The following is a 27,263-nucleotide window of genomic DNA, read 5'->3' as shown; positions in this document are numbered from 1 at the left end:
TCTGGATGCATGCCCCACACCATGAGTTCATCTTAAGATTTCTCACATGAGTTCTCACCAGGGAAGCCAAGGCCACTTCCGTCTCAGGTGGGCAGACACAGACATCCTCGTGAACAGGGGAGGAGCCCCCGAGCAAATGTGCCTAGGCCCTGCTTCCCCACCATGGCCAGGCTCTGTGGACAGAACCTTGAGGGGCATGGCTACCTGGCCACATCCTGCTCAAATTCTGTGGGGACAATGCCTCAGTGAGGAAGCAAATCCCTCCCAAGTGACCCTTCTTGGCTCCACCACTTTAGCCACACTTTCTAGAGTTTGGACTCCCTCAAGAGGCTCCGAGCCAGGAAGCCTGACCCCATGGGAATGTACCCACAGGGAACTTCACACTCATCCACAGCCGTCGAGGGTTGGCTCTGGCTGCTCTTCCTATGGGGGTTTCCATGTGACACAGGAGCCTGAAGCTCTTAGGGAAGATTTAATGGACATGATATCTGGTATAGGCACTCAATGAATGCCTGCTGAGGGAGCAATCAAATGACTGAATGGATGAGAAAACACACTCCAAGTCCCTGGGATGGGTGTGTCTTTTATAGTCAGGTTTATTGAAGTTTTACGTGCATGCAGTAAAATCCACCTATTGTGGGGTAAAGTTCTATGACCTTTTTAAATTTGAGAGGCAGACACACATATACACACAGAGCAACACAGAGACAGAGTTCTCATCCACTGGTTCACTTCCCAACAACAGCCAGGGCTGGGCTGGGTCAAAGCCAGAAGCTGGAAATTCAATTCAGGATTCCCACATTGGTAGCAGGACCCCAGTTACTTGAGCCATCACCACTGCCTCCCATGGAGTGTATTAGCAGGAAGCTGGCATCAAAAGCGACAGTCAGGCAGCAAACCCAGGCTATATAGAATGTGGGTATTAATTACTGTCTCAACTACTAGGATAAACCCAGTTTTATGAGTTTTGATAAATGCATACAGCCACGTAATCATCACCACAATCAACATATAAAGTACTTCTACCAGCCCCCCACAATTCCCTTGTACCCCTTTGAAGTCAACCTCACCATCACTGCCCACAGGCTCCTGCAACCACTGATCTGTTTTGCTTTTTCAGAAATGTAAACAGAATTGTAAGTATGGAACTTGTTGAGTCTGGCTTCTTTCATGTAACATAGCACATTTGAGATCCATCCCACATTGTTACTCTTATCAATATAGTCCATTCCTTTTTATGGCTGTATAGTATTCCATACTATGGATGTATGTATCATAGTTTTTTGTTTGCTCACCAGCTGAAGGACATTTGGATTATATTCAGTTTGGGGTGATTATGAATAAAGCTGCTATAAGTGGTTGTATATAGGATTTTGTGTGAGCCTAAATTTTCATTTCTCCTGGGGAAATATCTAGCAATAAGATTGCTGGGTTGTATGGCAAGTGCATGCTTAACTTTAGACAATGCCAAGTGCTGGCCAAAGTGGCTGTACCATTTTGCATTTTCTCCAGCATGTCTGAGAGTTCCAGCTGCTTTGTGTCCTGATCAGCACGTGATGTTGTCAAATTTTTTCTTTTAGCCAGACTAACAGTCATGTGGCGGCACTTCTCTGTGGCTCTAGTTTGCATTTCCTTAATGACTAATAATGCTAAACTAGCTCTGTCACCAGCTAATCCTGTAGTCACTGACCCAGGTCCAGACACTGGTCCCACGGGCGCTGGGAGAACCCAGGCCCCCACGAAGCCTGTGTGGGAGTGGAGGGCAGGTAGCAGGCACAGGGCTGTGCCAGGCTCACCATGAATGGTGCTTGTTGCCCCCCCCCCCCGAATTTCTCACCTGTGATAGGTGGGCCGGCTGAGCAGTGACTAGGTCAGGCTGTGACAGTTGCTTCTGAGAATATCTCCAGCTACTCCTAGCGGCCCCTCTTGGGGCACTGATGCCCTCAAGGTACTAAGTGGGGGTGGGATTAAACGATGGGTGGGGCTGCCCTGTCAAATGCTCCATGGTTGCCTCCCACAAACTCTGATCCAAGCCTGTTGGGAAAGAGGTACTGCCCCATTTAGCAGGTGGAGCCCCACAAACTGGGGTGTTTGCCTTTGCACCCACAATAGGCCTTCTAATGACTCCCAATCATATCCAGTCACCCTGCCTCATTTCCTGATTCCTGCTGCCATGAGTCCCAGGGGAGGCCATAGCCTTCACCCCATCCTTCAGAGAGACCAGAACCCCAGGTCTCTGCCACTGAGCACAGACCTGACTAATACGCTGGTGAAGCACCAGCCTGACCCCGCCAGCTAGTCTAGGGCCAGGTCTACCATTGCTGTGCCCAGTCCCCAGATACACTGGCCAGACAGGCCTGGCTCCCCGCCGACTATTCCTGTCTCACTGTCTCCACTGCCAGATCCTCATCACCCCCTCAACCTGCCCTCGCTGGAGACCAACAACCGCTGCATGTACCACAGAGCCAGGCAGAGCTAGGGACAGGCGTCGCATGGCTGGTCCAGGAGAGAAGGCTGCCTGCAGGATGTGGAGGGACTAAGATGGGCCAGGGGTAGGCAGGAAAAAATTGGAAGAGCAAGGAAGGGATGGTTAAGGGGCAGGATCAGGGGTACCAAGAGCAGAATAGGCACGAGGAGAGAAGATGGCGGCAGTGTCTGCTTGCATCTGAAGCATCAGAGGTTTGAGTCTGGAAGTTCTCAGTGGTCACCAAAAAGGTCAGGGTCAGGGGCTCATCCAGCCTGCTCATTTCCCCCCTCACAGATGTGCTAGGGCTTCAGGTCATCCCTCATCCCTTGCAGGCTGGCAGTGGCCCCTGGGTGCTGAGGGCCCATCTGTCTGGCTGCATTCTCTTCCTCTCTTGCTCACTGGGCAAGCAGCCAGGGGCATCTCCACATGGGACCTAGACAGGTATGGAGGGCACAGAGAAAGGGTTAGAGGCACCTGTCGGGGGGGGGGCACCTGTCTTAGGGCAAGGCCACACTCCCTGGGCTGTGTACCCCACATCTGTAGCTTCCAGGTGGTGCCAATAACCCAGGGGGAGTGCTTGCTGCACAAATGCAGCACCCAGATCACAGCCTCACTCCTGGGGCATGCCCCGCCCAGATCTGCATTCCTCCTCCCTCCCCTGAGGCCGGGTGGCAGCTGCCCAGGGGAAACTTCCTGGCAGGGCTGCATGAGATAGAAGGGTCACCCTCTGGCTGCACCTGAGTTGCTGGCAGGAATTCATGTCCTGAGTCCAGGGATGAATGCCTGGCTGGACCATCTGGCCTGTGCCCAAGCACCTCCTCACTAGGCCTCTTCCTGGTGCCTCAGGCTGACACCACCACTCAGTGCCTGGCTCAGGTCTTTACCAGCAAAGCCTCAGCCCCAGCCTGAGAATGACAGCTACAGCCACGGCTCCCCACTCTACCAGGCACTGCCTGGCACTTCACAACCTTATCTCCTGGCACTGGGTCGGGACCCAGGCCCCACCCCCCACTCTGGCTATGGACTCCTCACCTGTGTTATCTGAGTCCAAACTCCTACACGTGGACAACTGTTCCCCAACCCTGGGGATGCTACCAATTGCTGCAGAAGCCTGGCTTACAGGAGGGCCTCATTCCCCAGCCAGGCCTACCCAGACAGGCTCTCCTCTCTCCTTAATAACAGGAAAAGGAAGACCCTATTGATCACGCCACAGAGCAGGCAATAGGCCAAGGTGGTGGCAGTGACAGAACCAAAGACCACTGCCAACCCAGAAGGCCAAAGCACTGAGGTCCCTAGGAGTCCATGGGGCCCATGCAGATGAGGCTGCCATTTCTTCCTACCCCTCAAGGTCTCTGATTCATCCTCTATGAACTAAAGGAGTGAGTGGACACCTCTAAGTGCTCTCCTAGCTCTGAAACCCCAGGTGACCTAAAAGGCAGTTCACTGTAACAAGGAGCCAGTGACCAAATAACCTCATTGATCATAACGCATCAAACCCTCCCAGGTGGTCTGATTTAGATCCCCCTTAGATCTCAGGCTGAGATGCACTCATTGTAAACACTTGGCGCCAACTGGCTGAATAGCTGAAACCTTAGCCAGAGAGGCAGGAGGGAGCAGCTTCTGCTCTGCTGCCTTCTTCCCCACCACCACCTGTGCCTAGTATCTGGACTGGGACACAAACAAGGATTTGCAGTCCCCTGGGATCAGAGCCAGAGTCGGCCCAGTGAGGAGAAGGGATTCCCTCTCATGGTTGGGGGAGACACAAGGGCTTGGAACCCAGGCCTCCAGGCTGTTCCCCGCCCCATGCATCCCCAGGGTCCCACCTACACTAACACACCCAGCAGCCCATGCTCCCCGCCCTACCCAGCACACTAATTTGAAAGGAAACTGGTTTTGGTGAATGCCATTCGGAGGCCATCTGGGGATGGCCCTCTGATGGGTCCTTCTACTGACGGGCTGGCCTGCGCTGCCCTCGCTGTACATAACCAAGAAAAGGTCACACAATGCAGAGGCTCCTGATTCCAGCTGAGACTCAGTCAGTTCCTCCTTGACAAGGATCGAGCCTCCCCCACCAGCCTCTGGTTTCCCTGCTCCTCTCCTCCTGCCCCAGAGGATGGGGTATCCAAGGTAAACCAAGGCCACTGCTTATCAGCAGTTCAAAGTCATGGCCCCAGGGAACCCTTCACTGCCTTGAGGAATCTGGGGCAGGAAGGGATCAAGCACCTACCTTTGGTGGATGACGGTGAGACTCAGGGAGTCAAAGGCTGAGGACTATCAGACATTAGTCTGTGGCTTCCTGCTGAATCTGGGGTGGGGTGGGGGTGCGAGACATCTGAGGTCCCCCCTTCACCTCAGGAAGGATGGCCGCTCAGGCAGGGGTGGCTGGGTGGGGAGATGCATGCCTTGGCCCAACAGCCACCTCCAAGGGCTGGTTTCAGGCTTCGCTCCTGAGACCAAGCAGCCATCCTTTCCCCTCCATGACCTGCTCATCTACACATCAGAAATGCACTCAGTGTCTGGCAAGTGCCAGTGAGAGTAGTATTAGAACCACGAGAAGCAAGAGCTGACCACCTCCTCACCCTGCGCGGCCTTGTCCTCCCTCCTACCACCACGGCCCTGCTCAGATCCCACGACCGCCCTCCTGCCGACTGTCCCAGACAAGAACTGGTCACTGTCTGTGAAGAAACCATCAATGCCCCTCCTGTTCAATTCTCTTGAAATCCCATGGCAGGGACAGGAAGGAAGGGGTTCTCACAACTGCACCCCAACCTGCCTGAGTTAACTCTAATTCTGAGGAGGCACTGATGAAGGCTGATGCATGAATTAGTGGGTGAATGAATGAATAGCATACCCCAAACTCTAGAAGGACTCACACCTTGCACATTGTGTGGAACACCAGAGATCCTGAGTCACAAATCAGAATGGCCAGGCCGCAGCAGTGGTCACTAGTGACCCTGACATTGAGATTGGCCTCTAGTCCTGATTCTGTCCACAGCTTTCCTGTGGGAAATCAGCATTCTTCCATCTGAGAAGACCCTGAGGGCTCTGGGGCCCTGGACTCAGGAGCTACTTCCCTGGAGCAGGGCCCTGAGTCAGGGACCATGGCTGCTCCTATGGTATGTGGGAGCCCTGACATCAGCTCAGAGAATTCATCTGTGCAAAAACTAACTTCTGCAATCTGGGATCATGGACTCTGCAGGTCCAGAGGGATCCTCACAGGTGCTGAGCTGGAAAGTCCCCACAGCTCATCACCCCTCCTGGTCCTGCTCAATTCCTGAAGCCCCTGGGGCAGCCCACGTGCCAAAAGCCTCCTGAGAGAAGGTGGCACCAACACCACCTTGGGAAGGCACACGGGACAGTCCAGCTCTTTGGCCAGGGCCTGGGAGTGCAGGTCTTGGGCTTCAGCTGTAGTCACTAGCTGGGCCAATCTAACGGAGACTCAGTACTAAGATTCCCGTAGCTTGCAGCCAGCTGAGGAAGGCTCTTCCAGTGCTGGTGGGAATGTGAAACACAATGGGTACTTTGGCACACAGCTTGGCACTTTCTTAAAAAGTAAAACACTTGGGGTGGGCACTGTGGTGCATCAGGTTGCCAGCATCCCATATGAGCACTGATTCAAGTTTCAGCTGCTCCACTTCTGATCCAACTCCCTGCTAATGTGCCTGGAAAAGCAGCAGAAGATGGTCCCTTGCCACCTACGTGGGAGACCCAGATGGAGCTCCTGGCTCCTGGCCATGCCCAGGCCATTGTGGTCATCTGGAGAGTGAACCAGTAGATGGAAGAGCTCTCTACTCTCTCTATTTCTCTTTCTCTCTCTGTCACTTTGCCTTTCAAATAAATAAATAATCTTTTTTTAAAAGTAAAACATACTATGTCTCTCTGTGTCTGTATTTCTACCTTTCAAATAATTTTTTATGGCAGTGGGCTTTTTTTAAATTTTTTTTAATTTTTATTATTTTTGACAGGCAGAGTGGACAGTGAGAGAGAGAGACAGAGAGAAAGGTCTTCCTTTTTGCCATTGGTTCACCCTCCAATGGCTGCTGCGGCCGGCGCACCGCACTGATCCGATGGCAGGAGCCAGGTGCTTCTCCTGGTCTCCCATGGGTGCAGGGCCCAAGTTCTTGGGCCATCCTCCACTGCACCTCCGGGCCACAGCAGAGAGCTGGCCTGGAAGAGGGGCAACTGGGAAAGAATCCGGTGCCCCGACCGGGACTAGAACCCGGTGTGCCAGCGCCAAAAGGTAAAGGATTAGCCTATTGAGCTGCGGCGCCAGCCCGGCAGTGGGCTTTTAACCTAGCAGTTAAAACACCCTATCCCACATCTAAGTGTCTATATTTGATTTCCATCTTTAGCTCTTCACTCCAGGCTTCCCCAGTGTAGACCTTGTGAGGCAGCAGGTTGTGGCCCAGGTAATTGGGTTCCTACTACTCACATGGGAGACCTGGATTAATTTCCCAATTCCTGGCTCTAGCCCTGGCTCAGCCTTGGCCATTGTAGGAGCCATTGAACTGGATCTCTCTCTCTCTCTCTCTCTCTCACTCTCACTCTCACTCTCACTCTGTCTCTTTAATCAATAAACTAGAAACATGTATTTTAAGTGAAACGTGAGTGTATCTATCACATGGCCATTCCTAAATATTTATTTACCCAAGAGGAAGAGAAGCAAGTATTCACACAGACACTTATACACAAACACTTAGAGCAACTTTATCTGTAACAGCCCCAAACTGGAAACAACCCGGATGTCCATCAACACGTGAAGAGAGAAGCAAATTGTGCAATAACCCATGCAGTGGAATACTACTCAGCAAAGAGACAGAATGAACTATCAGTCTACACAAGAGCATGGAGGAATCTCAAAATAATTATGTTGAATGAAAGAACAAAAATAGTTCATACCAAATGAATCCACTTATTTAAAATTCAGAAAATGCAAACTCATCTGTAGACACCGAGCAGCAGATGGGAGGTTGCCTGGAGACAGTAGCTGGAGGGAGAGAATGCAAAGGAAAGGAAGAAACATTTAAGGTGCGGGATATGTTCCTGCTCTTGACTGAGGTGGTTTCACAGGTGTATACATGTTACAATGTGTCAGATTATACACTTCACATATGTGTAGCTTGTGTCCCGTATCACAACTATACTTCAATAAAACTTCTTTTTTTTTTTTTTTTTTTTTTTTTTTTTTTTTTTAAAGAAAAGGGGTCAGCACTGTGGCGGATAAAGTCTGCAGTGCCGGCATCCCATATGGGCACCATTTCCCATATGGGCACCAGTCCTGGCTGCTCCTCTTCCCATCCAGCTCTCTGCTATGGCCTGGGAAAACAGTAGATGTCCCAAGTCCTTGGGCTCCTGCACCTGTGTGGGTGACCTGGAAGAAGCTCCTGGCTCCTAGCTTCGGATTGGCACAACTTTGGCTGTTGTGGCCATTTGGGGAGTGAACCAGCGTATGGAAGACCTCTTTCTCTCTCTCTGCCTCTGCTTTTCTGTAACTCTGCCTTTCAAATAAATAAATAAATAAATCTTTAAAAAAAGAAAAAAGAAAAGAAAAAGGAATGGGCATTGGGTGCAGTGATTAAGACACTGCTTGGGACTCCTGTTTCCTATATCTGAGTGCCTGGGCTTCTGTCCTGGCTCAGTTTGTTTGTTTGCTCCTTCTTTCTTTCTTTCTTTCCTTCCTTCCTTCCTTCCTTCCTTCCTCCCTCCCTTCCTCCCTTCCTCCCTTCCTCCCACCCTCCCTCTCTCTCTCTCTCTCTCTTTCTTTCTTTTAATATGACTCTGGCTATCATTTTTAGAAGATTATTTACTTGTTTAAAAGGTAGAGTTGCAGACAGAGAGAAAGGTCTTCCGTCTGCTGGTTCACTCTCCAAATGGCTGCAATGGTTGGAGCTGAGCTGATCCAAAGGAAGAGGAGCAGCTGGGACTTAAAACAGTGCCCATATGAGAGGCCAGCCCTGCAAGCAGAGGCTTAGCCTACTACTTCTCGGTACCAGCCCCCTGAACCTCAGTTTCTGATTCCAGTTTCTTGATCATACATACCCTGGGAGACAGCAGGTAATGGCTCAAGTGCTTGAGTCCCTGCCACCCACATGGGAGACCTGGATAGGGTTCTGGATTCCTGGCTTTGGCCTGGCCCATGCCTGACTGTTGTAGGAATTTGAGGGGAAAATAAGTAGATGAAAGATCTTCTCTGTGTGTCCCTCAAAATAAAATGAAAATAGATTTTAAAATTTTAAAAAGAGAAATAATGGATGGAGTCTCCCCGGACCCTTACTGCAGTCTCCTGATACTGCCCTCATGCTATGGGTGCCCTGAACTTGGTCTTCAAGGCCTTAAAGCAGCCTGGCTCCCCTCTCCATCCTCTTCTCTCTCTCTCTCTCTCTCTTTTTTATTTATTTATTTATTTATTTATTTATTTATTTTTGACAGGCAGAGTGGACAGTGAGAGAGAGAGAGACGAGAGAAAGGTCTTTTTGCCATTGGTTCACCCTCCAATGGCCGCCGTGGCCGGTGCGCTGTGGCCGGCGCACCACGCTGATCTGATGGCAGGAGCCAGGTTACTTATCCTGTTCTCCCATGGGGTGCAGGGCCCAAGTTCTTGGGCCATCCTCCACTGCACTCCCTGGCCACAGCAGAGAGCTGGCCTGGAAGAGGGGCAACCGGGACAGAATCCGGCGCCCCGACTGGGACTAGAACCCGGTGTGCCGGCGCCGCAAGGTGGAGGATTAGCCTAGTGAGCTGCGGCGCTGGCACCATCCTCTTCTCTTGGTTCTCTCTGGTGTGGCAGGCAATACATTAGTTGTGGTTCCCTGAATGTGCCAAGCTATTTCACACCTCCATGATTCTGGGTGTGATGGTCCCTCCACTGACTGGCCCTACCCAGGTATTCCTCCTCTGGGGAAACCTCCCTCCCCTCCAACCCTGGAAGGTCACCATGAATAGTTCTTTCATCTGTGCTCCACAGTCCTGCTGCACAATTAGATGTTAGTAGATTTCTTGAGGCAAAGGACAGTGTCTTGTGCACATTTATTTTGGCAGTGCAAGGCACACAGCATCCAGCAGGCTTTACTCAGCGGAATGCAAGTCCCCAAGATGATGGGGTAAGCCAGCATGGGGTGGGGAGCCAGAGGTTCAAAGGCATGAGAGCAGGGGGTGAAGAGCCAGGGAGGGCAAAAGGCCCAGCGTCCAGGGAGAGTGAAGCTGTCTTCCCGGGAAAATGGAAGGCTGTGCTCATCCCTGGCCAGGGTTCAGCTGGTGCTCAGGGGCTTAGGTGGGGTATGCCCAATTCTCATATAGGGCAAGACACAGAGGAGCCTTCTCCTTGGCAGAGAAAAGCTGGATCTGCCTCCTCCCCAGAGAAGAGAGAAGGCTGAGGCCTCCACCCCAAGTTCATTGGGAGGTTCCAAAGTCTGTTTACTCATCTGCAACCCCATGCCTGCAGGAAAACAGAGAGAGAGACTGACTTGGAGGGGTGGGGTGGGATGGGAGGCAGGCTCCTGACACCACTGATGACCCCCCGGGCAGTCCTGTCTCCTCCTCCACAGATTCAGGGGTCCTGATCTGGTCTCTGGCCTGCTGACTGCATAGAAGGTGACCCCTTCCTGTTCACCTCCAGCCTTAGGGGAGCTGCTCTTTCTGAGGTGAGCTGGGTCATGCAGGTGGATGAGAACTCCCGCTCTGCCTGGGTCATTAGAGGACAGTGCAGGAACCAAGTGCAGGAGGCCCAGGAGGGAAACAGTCTTTGGTGATGAAATCTAGGAGGATAAATACCTGGAAATAATGTCCCACAAGCTTCGATGTGCCGGAGGCCCAAAGTCCCTACACCATGACAGCACACTGGGGGTAGGGATAGGGGGCAGCCAGAGCCAGAGGCACTGTTTGGAGGGGACAGGCCCCGGGCCCAAAGCAGAAATGCCTAGAATGATGGTCAAACTGTTTCTCAATACCACAGTCAGATGGTAATTTATGCAACTTCTCTCTCTCTCTCTTTCTCTCTCTCTTTTTCTCTTTCTCCCTCCCTCCCTCCCTCTCTTTCTCTCTCTCTTTCTCTCTCTCTTCCTCTCTTTCTCTTTCTTTCCCTTCCCTCCCTCCCTCCCTCCCTCCCTCCCTCCCTCCCTCCCTCCCTCCCTCCCTCCCTCCCTCCCTCCTTTCTTTCTTTCTTTCTTTCTTTCTTTCTTTCTTTCTTTCTTTCTTTCTTTCTTTCTTTCTTTCTTTCTTTCTTTCTTTCAGCAGAGTTAGACACTGAAAGAGACAGAAAGGTCTTCCTTCCATTGGTTTACCCCCCAAATGCCTGCTACAGCCAGCACATTGTGCCAATCCAAAGCCAGCAGCCAGGTGCTTCCTCCTGGTCTCCCATGTGGGTGCAGGGCCCAAGCACTTGGGCCATCCTCCACTGCCTTCCTGGGCCACAGCAGAGAGCTGGACTGGAAGAGGAGCAACCGGGATAGAACCAGCGCCCCAACTGGGACTAGAACCCGGTGTACCGGCACCTCAGGCCGAGGATTAGCCTAGTGAGCCATGGCACCAGCCTCAACATTTATTTTCAAAGCCAAGTGACACCATGGGGGTGCTCACCTGGTTTATCCCTGTGCAGGATAGGCCATGACCTGATTAGTCTAGGATTTCATCCCAGCTGGGTTAGTAACAGGATTTCCACCCAAGGGGTCCTCAAAGGTTCACTTCTCCTAGCAGATACCCCATGGCACCCCTCTTGGGGATAAGCTCTCTACTGTACGCGGCTTTAAAATTTCTTAAGGCATGGCCAACATTGTGGTGCAGCAGGTTAAGCCACCACCCTGTGATGCTAGCATCCTGTATCAGAGTGCCAGTTTGATTCCTGGCTGCTCTGCTTCTGACCCAGCTCCCTGCCCATGCTCGTGGGAAGGCAGAAGATGACCCAAGTGCTTAGGACCCTGCCAACCACATGGGAGACTTGGATAGAGTTCTAGGTTCCTCACTTCAGCCTGGCCCAGCTCGGGCCATTGCAGCCATTTAGGGAGTGAACCAGCAGATGGAAGATCTCTATTACGCTGTAACTCTGCCTTTTAAATAAATAAATCTTTAAAAAAAAAATAAAATAAAATTTCTCAAGGTGGCAGCCCCAGGTAAGATCCTTGAAATTCATTTTTAAGTGTACAGACTGAGCTTGGGAGAGCTGCTAGGACTCTCAGCTTCTCAGCATCTTTCATGGTAGAGGCTCTGCAATTCAGTCTCTTACTTGCATTTCATGGGGGTAGGGTATCTGCTGCCTGTGGGGTCCTGGACTAAGTGCCCTGGGGCAGACTGATGAATACCCTACCAGACAGAGGCTTGAGCCAGCACTCAACATTCATTCACTGCCAAGTCCTGCAGAGCCAGGTCCAACCAAAGGCTCCATGGATGTGGAGGGTGGGGTTGAGGAGTCTCTGTGTATGTGTGGGGGTGCATCTCAACCCTGCTCTCAAGAAGTTCACAGCCCAGTGGGGGCACTGAGAAGCAAACACAATTCAGAGTGCTCTTGTGAATGATCAAAGAATGTTCCAGAACAGGTGTACCAGAGGAAGGCAGAAATAGCACACGTTTTATCTTATTCTCATTCATATCTGACTCTCTGGTAGATTTTGATGAGCTGATCTCTCCACTAGGAACATCAAGGTCAGGGCAGCTTTGTGGGGAGGGGCCTTGAATAGTCTCTTAAGTGATCAACAAAGGTGTACAGGCAGACAGAGCAAGAAAGGGCAGTCCAGGCCAAAGCAACCACATCAGAAAACATCTTAGGATGTAAGATACAAGGTCCAAATTTTGCTATGGGAGTTCAAAGAGTTCCAGAGAAATTCCAAGTTTGAAAACAAGAGGTAGTGATGTTTGCCATACTGGAGTGTGTGCCTCCAAGTCTGGAGCTCTCCTAGTTCTCCTCTCTCTGCCTCTGTAGGGAATTTCTTTGAGACAGTTCCCGCTAAAAGCCCTTGGTAATATTTCCCTGCAAAGACACACTGACTCCCTGCTGGATAATTAGGAGGTAGCTGAACCTTCTGAGAGTGGCTGCAATCTCCAAAGGATGCAACTGCAACAGTCTAGGGATTGGGGACCCTTAATTGATAATGTTTTATCCATCTTCAAATTGCATTTTTTATTTAGTAAGGGTGTACCCCCCCTTTTTAAACTGGTTGAGTTTGTTTTTAAAAGCTATCTGTGGGGGCTGGTGCTGTGGCGTAGCAGGTAAAGCCATCGCCTGCCATGCCGGTATCCCATATGGGTGCTGGTTCAAGTCCAGGCTGTTCCACTTCCAATCCAGTTCTCTGCTATGGCCTGGGAAAGCTGTGGAAGATGGCCCAAGTGCTTGGGCCCTTGCACCCGCGTGGGAAGACCCAGAGGAAGCTCCTGGCTCCTGGCTTTGGATCGGTGCAGCTCCAGCCATTGCAGCCAACTGGGTAGTGAACCAGCGGATGGAAGACCTCTCTCTGTCTCTGCCTCTCATTCTCTCTCTGTGTAATTCTGACTTTCAAATAAATAAATAAATCTTTTTTTTTAAGCTGTGGGGGCCAATGTTGTGGCACAGCCTGGGATACCAGCCTCCGATACTGAAGCACTGGTTCCAGTTCCAGCTGTTCTACTTCTGATGTAGCTTCAAATGATTGAGTCCCTGCCACCCACATGGGAGACCCAGATGGAGCTCTGGCTCCTGGTTCCAATCTGGCCCAGCTCCACTTATTGCAGCTGCTTGGCGAGTGAACCACTGGATAGATCTCTTTCTCTCTGTCTCTCTCCCTCTCTGTCATCCTGTCTTTCAAATAAATAAAAATAAACCACTGTTTTAAGAAAGTGGTTTGTGTTATGTACATACACCAGTAACACCAGTAAGTGGTTTCATCTATAACGTATTCTGTAACAATTCAGCATCAGAGGACTTTTCGTTCTTCTGGGCCTTGGCTGCTTCTATGACCTATACAATGGTTTCCAACCTGCTGCCCACCCCACCTCACTCTAAAAATGGGAAGGGTCTCTCTGGGCTAGGACCCTGCTATGCATACCATTAGAATGGACATACCCAGCCTTTCTGCCAGACCTCACCTTCCAGGGACTGGTGTGAGGGCCACGGGGACAGAAATGACAGAGGTAGTGCTCAGCGAAGGACAGGGGCCTCTCTTATCAACATCCAAAGGAGCCGTAGTGACGGGGACGGTGGTGCTGTGTGACCCTGAGGTTTGGGAACTCTGAGAGAACAGTACCCGCAGAAAGCAGTGTCTGTGAGTTTGGAGACTCATTCAACCCTTTGGTGTCGGGGGAAGCTATAGAGGCCCAAGCAGGTTGGGGGTGGCTATGTGGGGGGATGGAGAGAGGTCAGGTCAGAACTGACTCTGGGAAAAGCTTGCACTGTCCCAGGGAACTCCCTCCTGTCCTCAGCTTCCATGGTCCAGAGGCTCATTTCCGGCCTCCTCACTTAACAAGCCGCTTCCTCTGGGAATGGATGCTCAGTGCTGCCTTCTAGATCCAAGGGGAAAGAGTTTGCCCAGAGTCTCAGCCCCCAGGCCAGGCCATCCCAGTCATTCACGGTTAAACTAGCCTCCCAAGCCTGATGGTAGCACTTCCCAGGATGCTTCCAAAGCCATGGGTTCCCCAGGGGCCCTGTGTGATCCTCAGCATTGGGTTTGGTGGTCAAGCATCTCCCTGTCGCTGGCACGTGGCTGGGTTTCTTGGTTGGGCTAAAGGACCCCATCTCTGGGGTCAAATTTTTAGCTGATATAACAGGGATTAAAGGAGGATGAACTCTGGCTTTGGCTCTCAAATCCCAGCTGTGGCTGCAGCCTGGACCTTGAGTTTCACAATAGAGCATTTGTGCTTTGTCCAAAGGACACAACCCCACCAGGAAGTAAGAGGGAAGTGAACTGAGTGCCTAAACACTCTGCTAGGCCCTTGACCTTTGTTTCCTCATTTAATCTGCCCAACCACCCTGTGGGGTAGGTGAGGCTGAGGTCCAGGGAGGGAAAATGACCCACTCAAGGTCACACAGCATGAGATGTGCCAACAACTGTCTTAGGGAGTATAGTTGCTGAAAATGACCACATTAAAAAAAAAACTGCATGAAACAAGAAAAATACCTTCTTAATAGCATCAAATAACTGGCAAGAGAGAACAGAATAAAGCAAGGAGAGGGAAGGACCTAGACAAGCAAGAAGCACTGGAGTCACATGGGCAGAGTTACAGAAACAGAGAGGGAGCAATAGAGACCTTCTATCTGCTGGTTCACTCCCCAGATGGCTGCCACAGCCTGGGCTGGGCCAGGCAGAAACCAGGAGCCAGGAGCTCTCTCAGGGTCTCCCACATGGGTAAGTTCCAATTAATAGAGGAGAAAAGTCACAATAATAATATAAAGATTAACCCAAAAGGAAAATAAAGAGGAACAAGGTGAGAAAAATAGCACAAAACAGAACAGTGAATTCAGGATCATGCAGTGTGTATGTGATGGAGCTAAGCCTTATTCCCTGCCCCATGTGGCTTTAGAATGCCATTTCTCAAGTACCCCAACAATCTCCTGACACAGCCCCAGCACTACTGTCTACTGCAGAAGTCTGAGCACCATATGACTTCCACTCCACCCCTTCCTCTGCCTCCCTCCTCAATGCTGGCTCCCTGGGGCTAGAGACTCAGCTTACAGAAGGGGCTTATCAGTGGGGATGAGTTGAGACCCAGGCAAAGCCTTTTTAGATGTCTTTACTTCTGCCAGTTACCTGGGTCCTGCCCAGCCCTGTCTGGAAGTTTGATACCTGTTAGAACTGCTGAACTCTTCATCTCTACCCCAGTTCTGCCAGTGAAAGTTCAAAATGTTTAAGCCGTGACCTGGGGCATTGCCTCCCACCTCTTCTTCCTGATGCCAGCTGGCTCTTCTAATCCATTGTTAAGCCTACTCCAGTGCTGCTGTTCTATGACCCTCACTTCTGAAAGCCATCATATGCTGAGTGCTTACTGTATGCAGGCACCTGCTGTGCATATCACAAGCAACAACTCCACTGACTCCTCACAGCTGCCCTGTGAGTTGGTGCTAACACCATCCAGGTTTTACAGATAAGGAAACTGAGGCTTTGAGAAATGGGCTAACTTGCCCAAGATTGCCCAGCTGTGAAGCAACAAAACTAGGTCTACTTGTCTGACTCCAAGGTCACTCCCATAAAGCAATCAGGATGTCTTTTCATTGAAATGCATTTCAAGGATGTCTGTAAATTGGTCCTAAGGACTGTCTCAGCCTCATCTTCCACGTGTTCCCCTGCACCTAGGCGATGCTGGCTGGCTGTTTGCTTAGTCCACCCTTCATGAGCCTCTAACCGCCTGCTCTGCTCACACACATCCCCCCTCCCACTTCCTTCCTCACCTCTATCCTTCTAGATACCTTCTCTCTGGGAGAGAGCGCCTTCCTTTAGTGATGGCCAGAGACCGGGACCACACTTAAGAGTGTTCCTGTCATCTTCTCTGTTGGCAATGAGCTTACTGAGAGCCAAGATGATGCTTGGTTCCGATTCAGCCTGGCAGCCATTCCCTGCGCAGCACATGTTGTGCAGGTTTTCTAGATTCTTCAAATCCAGTCCACACAGACATGAAGCTTCACAGAACAGGTCCACTTGCAAGCAGAAGAGCTTGGAGAATGGGGCACATACTCTTGCAACCAGGCACATGGGGTGTGGTGTGTAATTATCCCAGCCCCATGCCTGCCCTCCCTCAGTGTGAAGCAATAGACATGCCTCTGTGGGCAGGGCACTCCTGGATGGCAGAAGGGCTGACTCTGCTCAAGACCTCTCTTGCATGGACACTCTTATTTCTCTTTCCTTCAAAGAGAAATGCCAGCCTTGATCTGCCACTAGCCTCCATTCCCAACAGGAGCACGCCTCTCTGTGCCACCATTGCCTGTGTCCTTTCCAGAACTCAGAGGGAAACTATAAACCTCAGCTTGCAAGCCTCCCACCTTCCTGCCAAACTAGGACCCGGACAAACGCAATGGAAGTAATCCGTGTGGATCTGGGCTACATGGACGGTGCCAGGGGCTAATGAGATGGGGTGGAATGAGGAAGGGGCAGATATGTCATGCCTGGGAGAAGCCTAAAGTCCAGGTAGGGAGGATAGGACACATGGGAAAATAATGCAGAGGAAAATGGAAAGAGGCCTCATTACCAGTTTCAGGTAACGGGGGAAGAGATTCTGCAAGGCTGAGCCTCAGAAACAGGCTTAGCTTTGGTGAGGGTGGCCAGGCTTGGGGGTGCTACTTCCTAGTGGACCTGTCCAGCTGACAGAAGCTGGGACCCAGGCTGGTTCTTGGTCCTCCAAGAGAAGCATCACTGGTGCATACAATGCTGAGGGATGAGGAGAACGGTATGTGCCAGGTAAAGGTGTACAACCAGGGGTGGATGTCCTAAGTGACCAGCCTGGCTGGGTGGATAGAGGCCCAAGGAACAAGCCAGGGAAAGGGTTGGAAACTGGGCAGGCTGAGGAATTGGAGTCTTTTTTAAAACATCTATTTGAGAGGCAGAGAGAGAGAGAGAGAGAGCAAGCGATCAAGCATTGGAAAATCAATCCAGGTTTCCCATGTGAGTGGCAAGAACTCAATTACCTGAGCTATCATCTGCTGCCTCCTAGGGTCAGCCATTAGCAGAAAGCTAAAGTCAGGAGCCAGAACTGGGTATTGACATCAGCCACTCCTATATGGGACCAGTGTCTTTTTTTTTTTTTAAAGATTCATTTTTATGTATTTTAAAGAGTTACAGAGAGAGGTAGACACACACACACACACACACACAAAGAGAGAGAGAGAGAGATTGATTGATTCCATCTGCTGGTTCACTCTCCAAATGGCTACAACCACCAGTGCTGAGCTGATCTGAAGCCAGGAGCCAGGAACTTCTTCCAAGTCTCTTATGTGGGGGCAGGGGCCCAAGGAACTGGGCCATCCTTCACTGTTTTCCCAGGCACATTAGCAGGGAGCTGGATTGGAAGTGGAGCAGCTGGGACTCATATGGGGTGCCAGCGCTGCAGGCCAGGGTTTTAATCCACTGTGACACAGGGCCAGCCCTGGGACCAATCTCTTAACCACTGGGTTAAATTCGCTCTCCAAAACTTGAATCTTAAAGGAGGCAATGAGACAGCACGGAGGGCCTGCTGCAGGAGACCTGGAGGAGGGTCCCTCAGGCAGCCTCTCCCTTCATCCCTCCACAGTCTCAGCACTTGAGCACTGGGAACTGACGCCTGAACCCTACAGGAGCACTTCCTTTCCTAACCCAACCAAAAAAGAAGAAAGAAGAAAGAGGAGGTGGAGGAGGAGGAGGAGGAGGAGTAAAAATAGTCTGGATTCATTTGAAAAGGGGAAAGCAGCCTCCCCCAAATCCAGTTCTTGATTTGTATCCAAGACCTTCAATGTACACTTTGAAATCTTCCTCCATTAAAGCCACTTGTCTTTGAAGCCATACAAGAATGTGGGGTTGCAATTGGTCCTGGTGGCAGGAAAATTCCACCTGCAACTTGTAGTACTGACAGGGTGGAAACAGCTGGCCTGGCAGGAGGAGGTCTGGAGCTTGACAGCCAGGTGTCAGGCAGTGTGGCCCAAGGGTTAAGGCACTCTCTAGAGTCAGGCTCTCTGGGATGGGCCAGTTGGGTGACCTCAAGCAGGTCACTGGATCTTGTGAAACTTCCATTTTCTCATTCCTGAAATGAAGATGACAGCACCTGCCCTCATTCTGGAAGCCTGGCCACCTTCCGTGCAGGCAGGTGTCTGCATGTGCCAGCAGGGGTGTTGGGTGAGTAGACTTCTGGCTGGGGAGTTCCAGTGGGGAGCTCCACACCCTTTGGCTGTCATTCAGCAGATGGATGCCTGGGAAGGCAAACAGTCACCAGAAATAAACAGCCATCAAGAGTAGAATGGCCTCAAAGGGACAGTGCTTAATCTTTGCTGCAGAGTTCAATGCCAGATGGTTCTCCAGGGCATCCAAAGCGGGTGTAAGGGGGCAGCTCTGTCCCCACCCAGTGCTTGTATGTACATCAGAGCCTGGAACACACGCTAGCTTCATGAAGACCTGGAGACAGAGGCATGGTAGGGAGAAGGCAGAATACTAACCCAACGCACTAGGAATCTTAAAAAAGAGTGCCAGAACCTACACTCTTACCTCATACCATATATAAAATTTAACTTGAAATGGATTGTGTAAGAACTAAAACTATAAAATGACTACAAGAAAACATAGGAGAAATTCTTTGTGGCCTTGAATTTGGCAAAGATTCCCTAAACAGTACATAAAAAGGATAAGATACAAAAGATATATTTTGATCTAAAAATTAGTTTTGATATTTTGATCAATATATTAATCTAAAAATCTTCTAAATATTTGATATATTTTGATATACTGATCAATACATTAATCTAAAAATCCTCATCAAGGAATAAAACTTTTGTACTTCAGGGGGTGGCTGTTTGGCACAGAAGTTAAGCTGCCACTTAGGACGCCTGCATCCCATATTGGAGTGCCAGGGTTAGAGTCTCAACTCTGCTTCCAATTCCAGCTTCCTCTGCTAGTTTCCACCCCGGGAGGCAGAAGGTGATGGCTCAAGTACTTGGGTCCCCATGACCCATGTAAGAGACCAAAATTAAATTCTGAGGTTTTGTCTTCAGCTTAGCCCTGTTCTGGCTACTGTGGGCATTTGGGGAGTGAACCAGCAGATGGAAGATCTCTGTCCCTCTGCCTTTCAAATAAAAAATGAAAATCAATAAATTTTTAAAGCTTTTGTACTTCAAAATACAATGCAACAAAAATGAAAAGGTAAGTCAAAGCCTGAGAGGAAATATTTGCAAATATTTGAAATACAAGGAATCTTCAAATTGTTTAGCGAAAATGTATATTATGAAAAAGTATGCATGGATTTTTTTTTTTGACAGGCAGAGTGGACAGTGAGAGAGAGAGACAGAGAGAAAGGTCTTCCTTTGCCATTGGTTCACCCTCCAATGGCCGGCGCACCGCACTGATCTGATGGCAGGAGTGAGGTACTTATCCTGGTCTTCCATGGGGTGCAGGGCCCAAGGACCTGGGCCATCCTCCACTGCACTCCCGGGCCACAGCAGAGAGCTGGCCTGGAAGAGGGGCAACCGGGACAGAATCCAGCGCCCCGACCGGGACTAGAACCCGGTGTGCCTGCGCCGCAAGGCAGAGGATTAGTCTAGTGAGCCGCAGCGCCGGCCAAGTTTGCATGGATTTCAAAAACTTTTTGCACCAACATAAGCTTTTCTTTTAATTCCATTTTTCTATGAAGTTTTCCAAAATTCCCTCATGTATATATATATATGTATGTATATATCTATAGTAAATAAATATATTCATTATTGAATTATATGTATAAAACTACAAGCCTCTGCTGCATTTATAATTTTTTAATATTTATATAAAATATCTTATAATTGAATTATAGAAGATAAACAACCCAACTTAAAAAATGAAAAAGATTTATTTATTTCAAAAGAGACTGACAGAGAAAGAGGGAGAAGCAGAAATCTTCTATTGGCTAGTTCATTCCCCAAATGGCCAAAGCAGTCAGGGCTGGGTCCAGCCTAAGCCAGAAGCCTAACTCAGAATTCCATCTGAGTCTCCTACCTGGGTGGCAGGGGCCCAAGCACTTGAGCCATCTTCCACTGCTTCCCGAGGTGCATTAGCAGGGAACTGGATCAAAAGCAGAGAGGCTGGCATTGTGGCTTAGTGGGTAAAACCACAGCCCACGGGGGCACTGCCCCAAGTCCCGGCTGCTCCATTTCTGATCCAGCTCCTGGATGTCTGGGAAAGCAGCATAGGATGGCCCAAGTGCTTGGGCCCCTGCATCAATGGGGGAAACCCAGATGTAGCTCCTGGCTCCTGGTTTCAGCCTGGCTAGCCTTGGCTGATGCAACCATTGGGGGAGTAACCAGTGGACAGATCTCCCTCTGTAACTCTGCCTTTCAAATAAAATAAACATTAGGAAGGAAGCAAGGAAATAAATGGAGGAAGGGAAGCAGAGCAATCAAGACTCAAATTGACACACCAATATGGGATACTAGCATCAAAGGTAGCAGCTTAACCCACTGTGCCACAATGCCAGACCCTGAAGAAACATGTTACCAACAAGATACAAGGATGGCAAGTAAGCACATGAAAAGACACTCAAATAATTAATCATTAGGGAAATGCAGATTAAAACCACAGTGAGATACTAGTATACACCCACTAGAATGGCTACAATTTTAAAAACTCCCTATACCAAACATTGACAAGAACATGGAGCACCTGTAACTCTCATAAATTGCTGGAGAGGATATGAAATGATTCAACCACTTTGGAGAAGAGCTTGGCAATTTCTCTAAAAGTTAAATATATACCTACCATATGAGCCAGTCATCCCACTTTTAGGTACTTACTTAAGAGGAATAAAAACACATATTCCAAGGTTGGTGCTGCAGCTGGCATTGTGGTACAGTGGGTTAAAGCCCTGACCTGCAGTGCCAGCATCCCATATGGGTGCCAGTTAAAGCCCCAGTTGCTCCACTTCTGATCCAGTTCCCTGCTAATGTGCCTGGGAAAGCAGCAGAGGTTGGCTCAAGTGCTTGGGCCCCTGCACCCCCGTAGGAGACTCAGAAGAAGCTCCTGGCTCCTGGCTTTAGATCGGCTCAACTCCAGCCATTGAGGCCATTTGGGGAGTGAACCAGTGGATGGACGATCTCTCTCTCTATCTCTACTTCTTCCTATAATTCTTTCAAATAAATAAAATATATCTTTAAAAAACCATATATTCCACAAAAACACTTGTACATGAATATGTGTAGTGGCTTTATTTGTAATAGCTCTAAAATTAGAAGTAACTCAAAGGTCCATCAGCAAATCAATGGATAAACAAAAGGTAGTGGGGGCTGGCGCCGTGGTGTAGCAGTTAAAGCCATCACCTGCAGTGCCGGCCGGTTCAAGACCCAGCTTCTCCACTTCCAATCCAGCTCTCTGCTATGGCCTGTAAAAGCAGTAGAAGATGGCCCAAGTCCTTGGGCTCCGGGCTCCTGGCTTCGGATTGGCGCAGCTCCGGCCATTGTGGCCAGCTGGAGAGTGAACCAGTATATGGAAGACCTCTCTCTCTCTCTCTGCTTTTCCTTCTTTCTCTGTGTAACTCTGACTTTCAAATAAATAAATAAATCTTTAAAAAAAAAAAAAAGGTAGTCTATCCATATGATGAAATACTACTCATCAATGAAGATTGCATAATCTGTTTATACAAACACTGACACAGATGATCCTTAAAATAATGTTGAGTGAAGGAAGACAGACAAAATTAGTGTATATACTGTATGATTCCACACATACACAGTTTTAAACAGTGCAAACTACACTATAGTGACTGCCAGCAGGTCAGTGATTGGCTGGGAGTGGAGCAGGAAGAGAGGATTTCAAATGGGCACAAGGAAACAAGTTACGGATATGGTCATTGTCTTGACTATGCTGATTGTTCCACAGGGGTGGACATGCATCAAAACTCATCACATTGTAGGCTTTAAGTATCTGCCATTTACTTTATAACTAATGTTCAAAAAAGCAAGCGGCAGGGTGGCAGCTCTTGGCCCCTTGGTGAAGACAGGCCACTCCTCAGCAATCCTGGTTGAGTGTGGGAGTGGACTGTGTCTACAGAATCTGCAGTTCAGTCTCCTCTGTCACCCAGGGGTTCCTTACCAACTCAGCTGCCCTCAACTTGTTCCAGGTTCCTTGAGAGCAGACTATACCCTCTGTATCACACCTCCCCTGTTGAGAAAGAGGATGATTCTCTCTCCCAACAAGGAAGAGGCAGAAGCAGAGGGGCTGGTCTATTACTGGGACCAGTGGTGATCACACCTAGACCCTGCGGGCGTCCAGCCAGTCATGGGGCAACACTACCACCAGCATCCCAGCCTTCTTTGTGAAATATGCAGTGACACATCCAGGGAGATTCCCAGCCTCACTGTGGAAATGGATACAGCCACGGTGAGATGCTGAGCCACGATCAGCTCCTGAAGGAACAGAACCAGCAGGGCTCACCCTTCAGGTCAGGGCTGTCAGGCAAGATGATCCTTATGTAACCCATAGTGATCGTGACATTCCGGAGCCAGGAAGCCAATCCTCCATGCCTGCTGATCTCAGATGCCAACCTTTACCACACTGACCTGACTGACATCTGGATGGTTCTGCGGTCAGACTGTTGCTCTGGTTGAAGCACTCAGAGGGCAATGGCCTTGCCAAACCAAATCTGCAGTTCTCTCACTTCCAGAAGCCAGGTCAGCAATCCTGCATGGCCACCAAGTCTTGACTATAGGAAGCCAAACACTAGACTCTACATGAAGGAGGTAACTGCTGTTGCATTCAATACCATGGTGGTAGTTCTCATAGATATTGTAAGCCAAAGTATGGACTAGGCTAAGAATGTCACTGTTCTTGCCTCCAGTTCTACCAATGTCTTTGATCTGCCCTCAGTCACTGTGGGTTTCTCTCTATAGCATTTGCCTTACTAAAGGAAAGCTTTGGTAAAATGGACAAACTCATTGGGTTTATTACTCCCATGACAAAGGAATTTGTCATCTGATGGATAAGTGTCCTGGGTGTTCCTTTAAACCACACATACTCCTGTGAGCATACACAAAATAATCTCATATGCAGAAACTGCCTGCTGGTGAACTTTCAGGTATGCCTGGCAAGCAACAGGACTCTTCTCATGGGAACCATCCTCCCTTGTAGGGCCTTCTGTGGCTCCATTGCTTCCAGATGTCCACCCTGGCTTTGAGAATAGCCAGGCTACACTGCATGGGGAGCAATCCTTACACCTGAGGAAGCACTGCATTAAATAATTTTTAAAAAATATTATAGACCAAGAAAGAGACTTCAGGAAAAAGAAAAAAAACTTTTTCATGTCTGGTGGAAAAGGAGCCCTACGTTTGCATTTGTACTGGGGAGCAGGCACTCAAGAGAGAAAGTTCTGATCCTGAAGAAGTTGGAAGAGCCTGACTGTGGAGCATGGAGACCTCGCCTCATGTGCTCAAGCAGGACCAAGGGCCCAGGAAAGGGGTTTCTGCATAGCCATGTGGGGTGCACCCACAGCACCCAGGAGCCTGGGAGCAAAGAAGAGGAAGTGAGGGCTGCTGGCCTGAGGAGGGCAGGGTTTGTACATCTTCCTTTCATTCAGAATGATGGGGACCCAGGTGCGCATTGGTAAAACCTGTGTGAGCAATTTGGCCTTACCTGTTCCAGTTCACGATGCACATAGACCCTGGAGCAACCCCTGCAGGTGTACGAGGAGACACACATGAGAGCATTTCAGCAGCACTGTGGGAAACAATCCCCAAGTGGGGAATGCATCTTAGCAGCAGAATGGATATGGTCACACAGTTGTCACTTGGTGTCCCTGAGGATCAGTTCAGGACCTGCAGATACCAAGATCCGCAGATGCTCAAATCCTATAATATGGTATAGTATTTGCACAGAACCTCCGCATATATTTAAATCATCTCTAGATTATCTATAATACTTAATACCATGTAAATAGTTGTTCTACTGTATTGTGTAGCGAATAATGACAAGGAAAAAAAGTCTGAATTTGCTCAGTACAGATGAGATTAAAATTTTCAATCTATGGTTGGCTGAATCTGCAGATGGGAAACCAGCGATACGGAAGGCTGGCTGTATTTCCCTACAGTCCTGTAGAGTAGCGACAAATAAATCAGAGCTACATGAGTCATTTTGGGAGACTCTGGCATATCACATGGAGCAATCCTGTGGGTACATAGTCTTGATGAGACACAGCAGAGAAGAACCTGAGGGTTACCCACAATTACCCCCTTGCATCCAATCCCTCTATCAAGAGTTCAACACCTGAATTTCCACCATTAGAAAGCTATTCCTTGGGTTGTGAATTTGCCACAGTGGTTGAGACGTCATTTGGGATACCCACATCCCTAGTGCTTAGGTTTGAGTCCTGGCTCTGCTTCTGATTCCAGCTTTCTGTAATGTGCATCCCGGAAAACAGCAGATGATGATTCCAATAACTGGATCCCTGCCACCATGTTCCCTCTCTCTGTCTCTGCCTCTACCTCTATTATAGGCCTCTCTCTCTCTCTCTCTCTCTCTGCAGCCTTCAGTCACAGTAAAACCTCCTCTGACCAAAAAACTTATGGAAGGAACCAAATGGGCAGGAAGACCAAGCAGCAGGGCCAAGGACAAAACTTGGGGCATACGGATATTGAAGGCTTGGTTAGATGAAGAGCGGCCAGAAGCATCTGGAAAGCAGCAGGAAACAAGAAATACCCACAACATCTCCAAGGTTTTACAGAGGAATTACAAAAACGAGTCAACCATCGGGAGGCAGGCCAATTCAGGGAAGACTAGAAAGATACCATTTAATAATCTGCAGCTAAGAGGTCATTGGTGACCTTAGGAGCAGTTTTGGTAGACTGCTGGGCCTTCATGGGAAGTAAAAGCAGTCGAGGACACAGAGACACAAAATGTGGGCTCTTCCCAAGAGATCTGTTGTGAAGGGCAGGATGGAGCTCCAAGGAAAGAGGGAGAAGGCAAGATTTTCTGCACTGGGAAATAATTACACATTTAGGGTAAAAGAAGGAAACCAGATACAAGCAGAGGGTTACAGAACAAGATAAAGTAGAGGAATTTATTTTTTATTTATTTATTTTTGACAGGCAGAGTGGACAATGAGAGAGAGAGACAGAGAGAAAGGTCTTCCTTTGCCGTTGGTTCACCCTGCAATGGCCGCCACGGCCGGCGCGCTGCGGCCGGCACATTGCGCTGATCTGAAGCCAGGAGCCAGGTGCTTCTCCTGGTCTCCCATGCGGGTGCAGGGCCCAAGCACTTGGGCCATCCTCCACTGCACTCCCTGGCCACAGCAGAGAGCTGGCCTGGAAGAGGAGCAACTGGGACAGGACCGGCGCCCCAACCGGGACTACAACCCAGGGTGCCGGTGCCGCAGGTGGAGGATTAGCCTAATGAGCCATGGCGCTGGCCTGAAACCCTGCCTCTCTCTATGGCTGCTCATTTTCTTTTGTCCCAGGAGAGCCTGATAGCTCTCAGAGCCTGAAGCCCCTCAGAGAAGACAGAAAGCAAGACGATGTCTGGCTGGGGCCAGCAGGGAAGGTGCATCTGGACAGGGGGCATATGGCCATGAAGAACTCTGATCAGACTGACTGAAGCCCTGGGAATAGCAGGCAAGAGACGTTTCCCGTTGTTGCTGCTGCTGTTAAAGGAGACAACAGTCTACTATAACTTTGGGGATGGAGCTGTAGCACAGTAGGTTAAACTTCAGCCTGCAGCACTGGCATCCCATGTGGGTACCAGTTTGAGTCCTGGCTGCTCCATTTCCAATCCAGCTCCCTGCTGACAACCTAGGAATGCAGTGGAAGATGACCCAAGTGTTTGCGCCCCTGCTCCCACACGGGAAACCCAGAAGATGCTCCTGGTTCCTCGCTTCAGATCAGCCCAGCTCCAGCTGTCATGGACATATGGGGAGTGAACCAGTGGATGGAAGAGATGGAAGATCTCTCTCTCTCCCTCCCTCCCTCCCTCCCTCTTTCCCTTCCTCCCTCTCTCTGTCTCTGTCTCTCCATCTGCCTGTAACTCTGCCTCTCAAATAAATAAATAAATATTTGTTTTTTAAAAAAGCCGGCTGTAACTTAAACAACAGTGAGTGCAGAAAAGCCATTCCAATGGTTGCAGTGTATATTTTCAACATTAAAATAACAAGCTGCACCCCACCTTTTTCTGAGTCACCGGGGCCATGCCTCCTATGAGCACGTGATCTTGCACCTGCCCCACAACCCCAGAGGTAACAATGGGATGAGGTATTCTTGTCTTTCCTTCCCACCCTTACCCCTGTGTAGGTGACTGGTGCTGTAGATGCTAAAGAAAAAAGGTTTGTGCATTTCCAAAGTGTGGTATTTTGATCAACCTGAAGACCTGTTGAAGAAATTGACTGGACTAAAAAACACATTGTCCTGTCACTGGTGTGCTATACTTATAACTCTGAGAAACCTCTCTGAGAAATTGTCAGGTTTTTTTTTTTTTATTTCAGAATTTAGGGATAGAGTCTCTCTCTCTCTGTCTCTTTCTCTCTCTCTCTCTCTCTCTCTCTCTCTGTGTGTGTGTGTATGTGTGTGTTGGCACTGTTAAACCCACAAAACATCAGTTACTTAAATATATAATAAGACTGGGTCCTAGCTCTCTTTGTTTCTTATTAGAAAAGCAATGTGTTCATGACAGAAAAGTTAAACACGCAGATTAACAGAACTGAAGGATGCATGTACCTTCTCCCAAAGAAGGCCACTGTTAGTTAACATCCAGGAGTTCAGCTTCCAGCTCCTCCAAGCCTAGACAGAGTGAGCTCATACTTGACTTTTTGCACACTTATAATCATTGTAAGGAATCTAGCTCTCTAAGTCTCAAGTCCCCTGTCCCCAGCATGCACCTGCCAGCTCTGTGCCCTGGGGAAGCAGCAATTGAGAGAGCTGTGCCACCAACCTAAGGAAAGGAATGACATCATGGGCTCTCCTTGGAAGGAGAAGTGGCTGGGATGTCCTCAATGAATAACCATGTTAACAATTGTGAATAGGGGCCAGCACTGTGGCATAATGGGTTAAAGCCCCAGTTCGAGTCCCAGCTGCTCCACTTCAATCCAGCTCCGTGTTAATGCATCTGGTAAAGCAGCTGATGGCCCAAGTCCTTGGGTCCCTGCACCCACATCAGAGACCCAGAAGAAGTTTCTGGCTCCTGGCTTCAGATCGGGTCAGCACTGGCTGTTGCGGCCATTTGAG

At 49.4% G+C, this 27,263-nt stretch overlaps 1 protein-coding gene across 14 annotated transcripts in view; it reads right to left on the bottom strand.

Moving 5' to 3' along the window:
* Positions 1 to 27,263, bottom strand: part of LOC149120991 (uncharacterized) — an 81,467-nt gene that overhangs the window by 38,796 nt on the left and 15,408 nt on the right. For 3 of the 14 annotated variants that reach the window (XR_016225322.1, XM_089320377.1, XM_089320376.1), the window contains exon 3: positions 23,689 to 23,772. The exons of 7 other annotated variants lie outside the window; for them this stretch is intronic. Coding sequence is in view for 4 of the 7 variants with exons in the window: in XM_089320377.1 (XP_089176503.1) it covers positions 23,689 to 23,772 (84 nt within the window). In the remaining 3 variants the exon portion in view is untranslated. Of the gene's footprint in view, positions 1 to 2,627; positions 2,901 to 7,157; positions 7,455 to 23,688; positions 23,773 to 27,263 lie in introns of those variants that run through there. 4 more of the 14 variants (XR_016225320.1, XM_089320380.1, XM_089320375.1 and 1 more) reach the window with 3 other exon arrangements.

Source organism: Oryctolagus cuniculus, chromosome 18, assembly GCF_051225735.1.
Source record: "Oryctolagus cuniculus isolate XC-2025 breed Fujian yellow rabbit chromosome 18, ASM5122573v1, whole genome shotgun sequence".
In the NCBI taxonomy this organism is placed as follows: domain Eukaryota; kingdom Metazoa; phylum Chordata; class Mammalia; order Lagomorpha; family Leporidae; genus Oryctolagus; species Oryctolagus cuniculus.
This window is presented reverse-complemented; position numbering and strand designations above follow the sequence as displayed.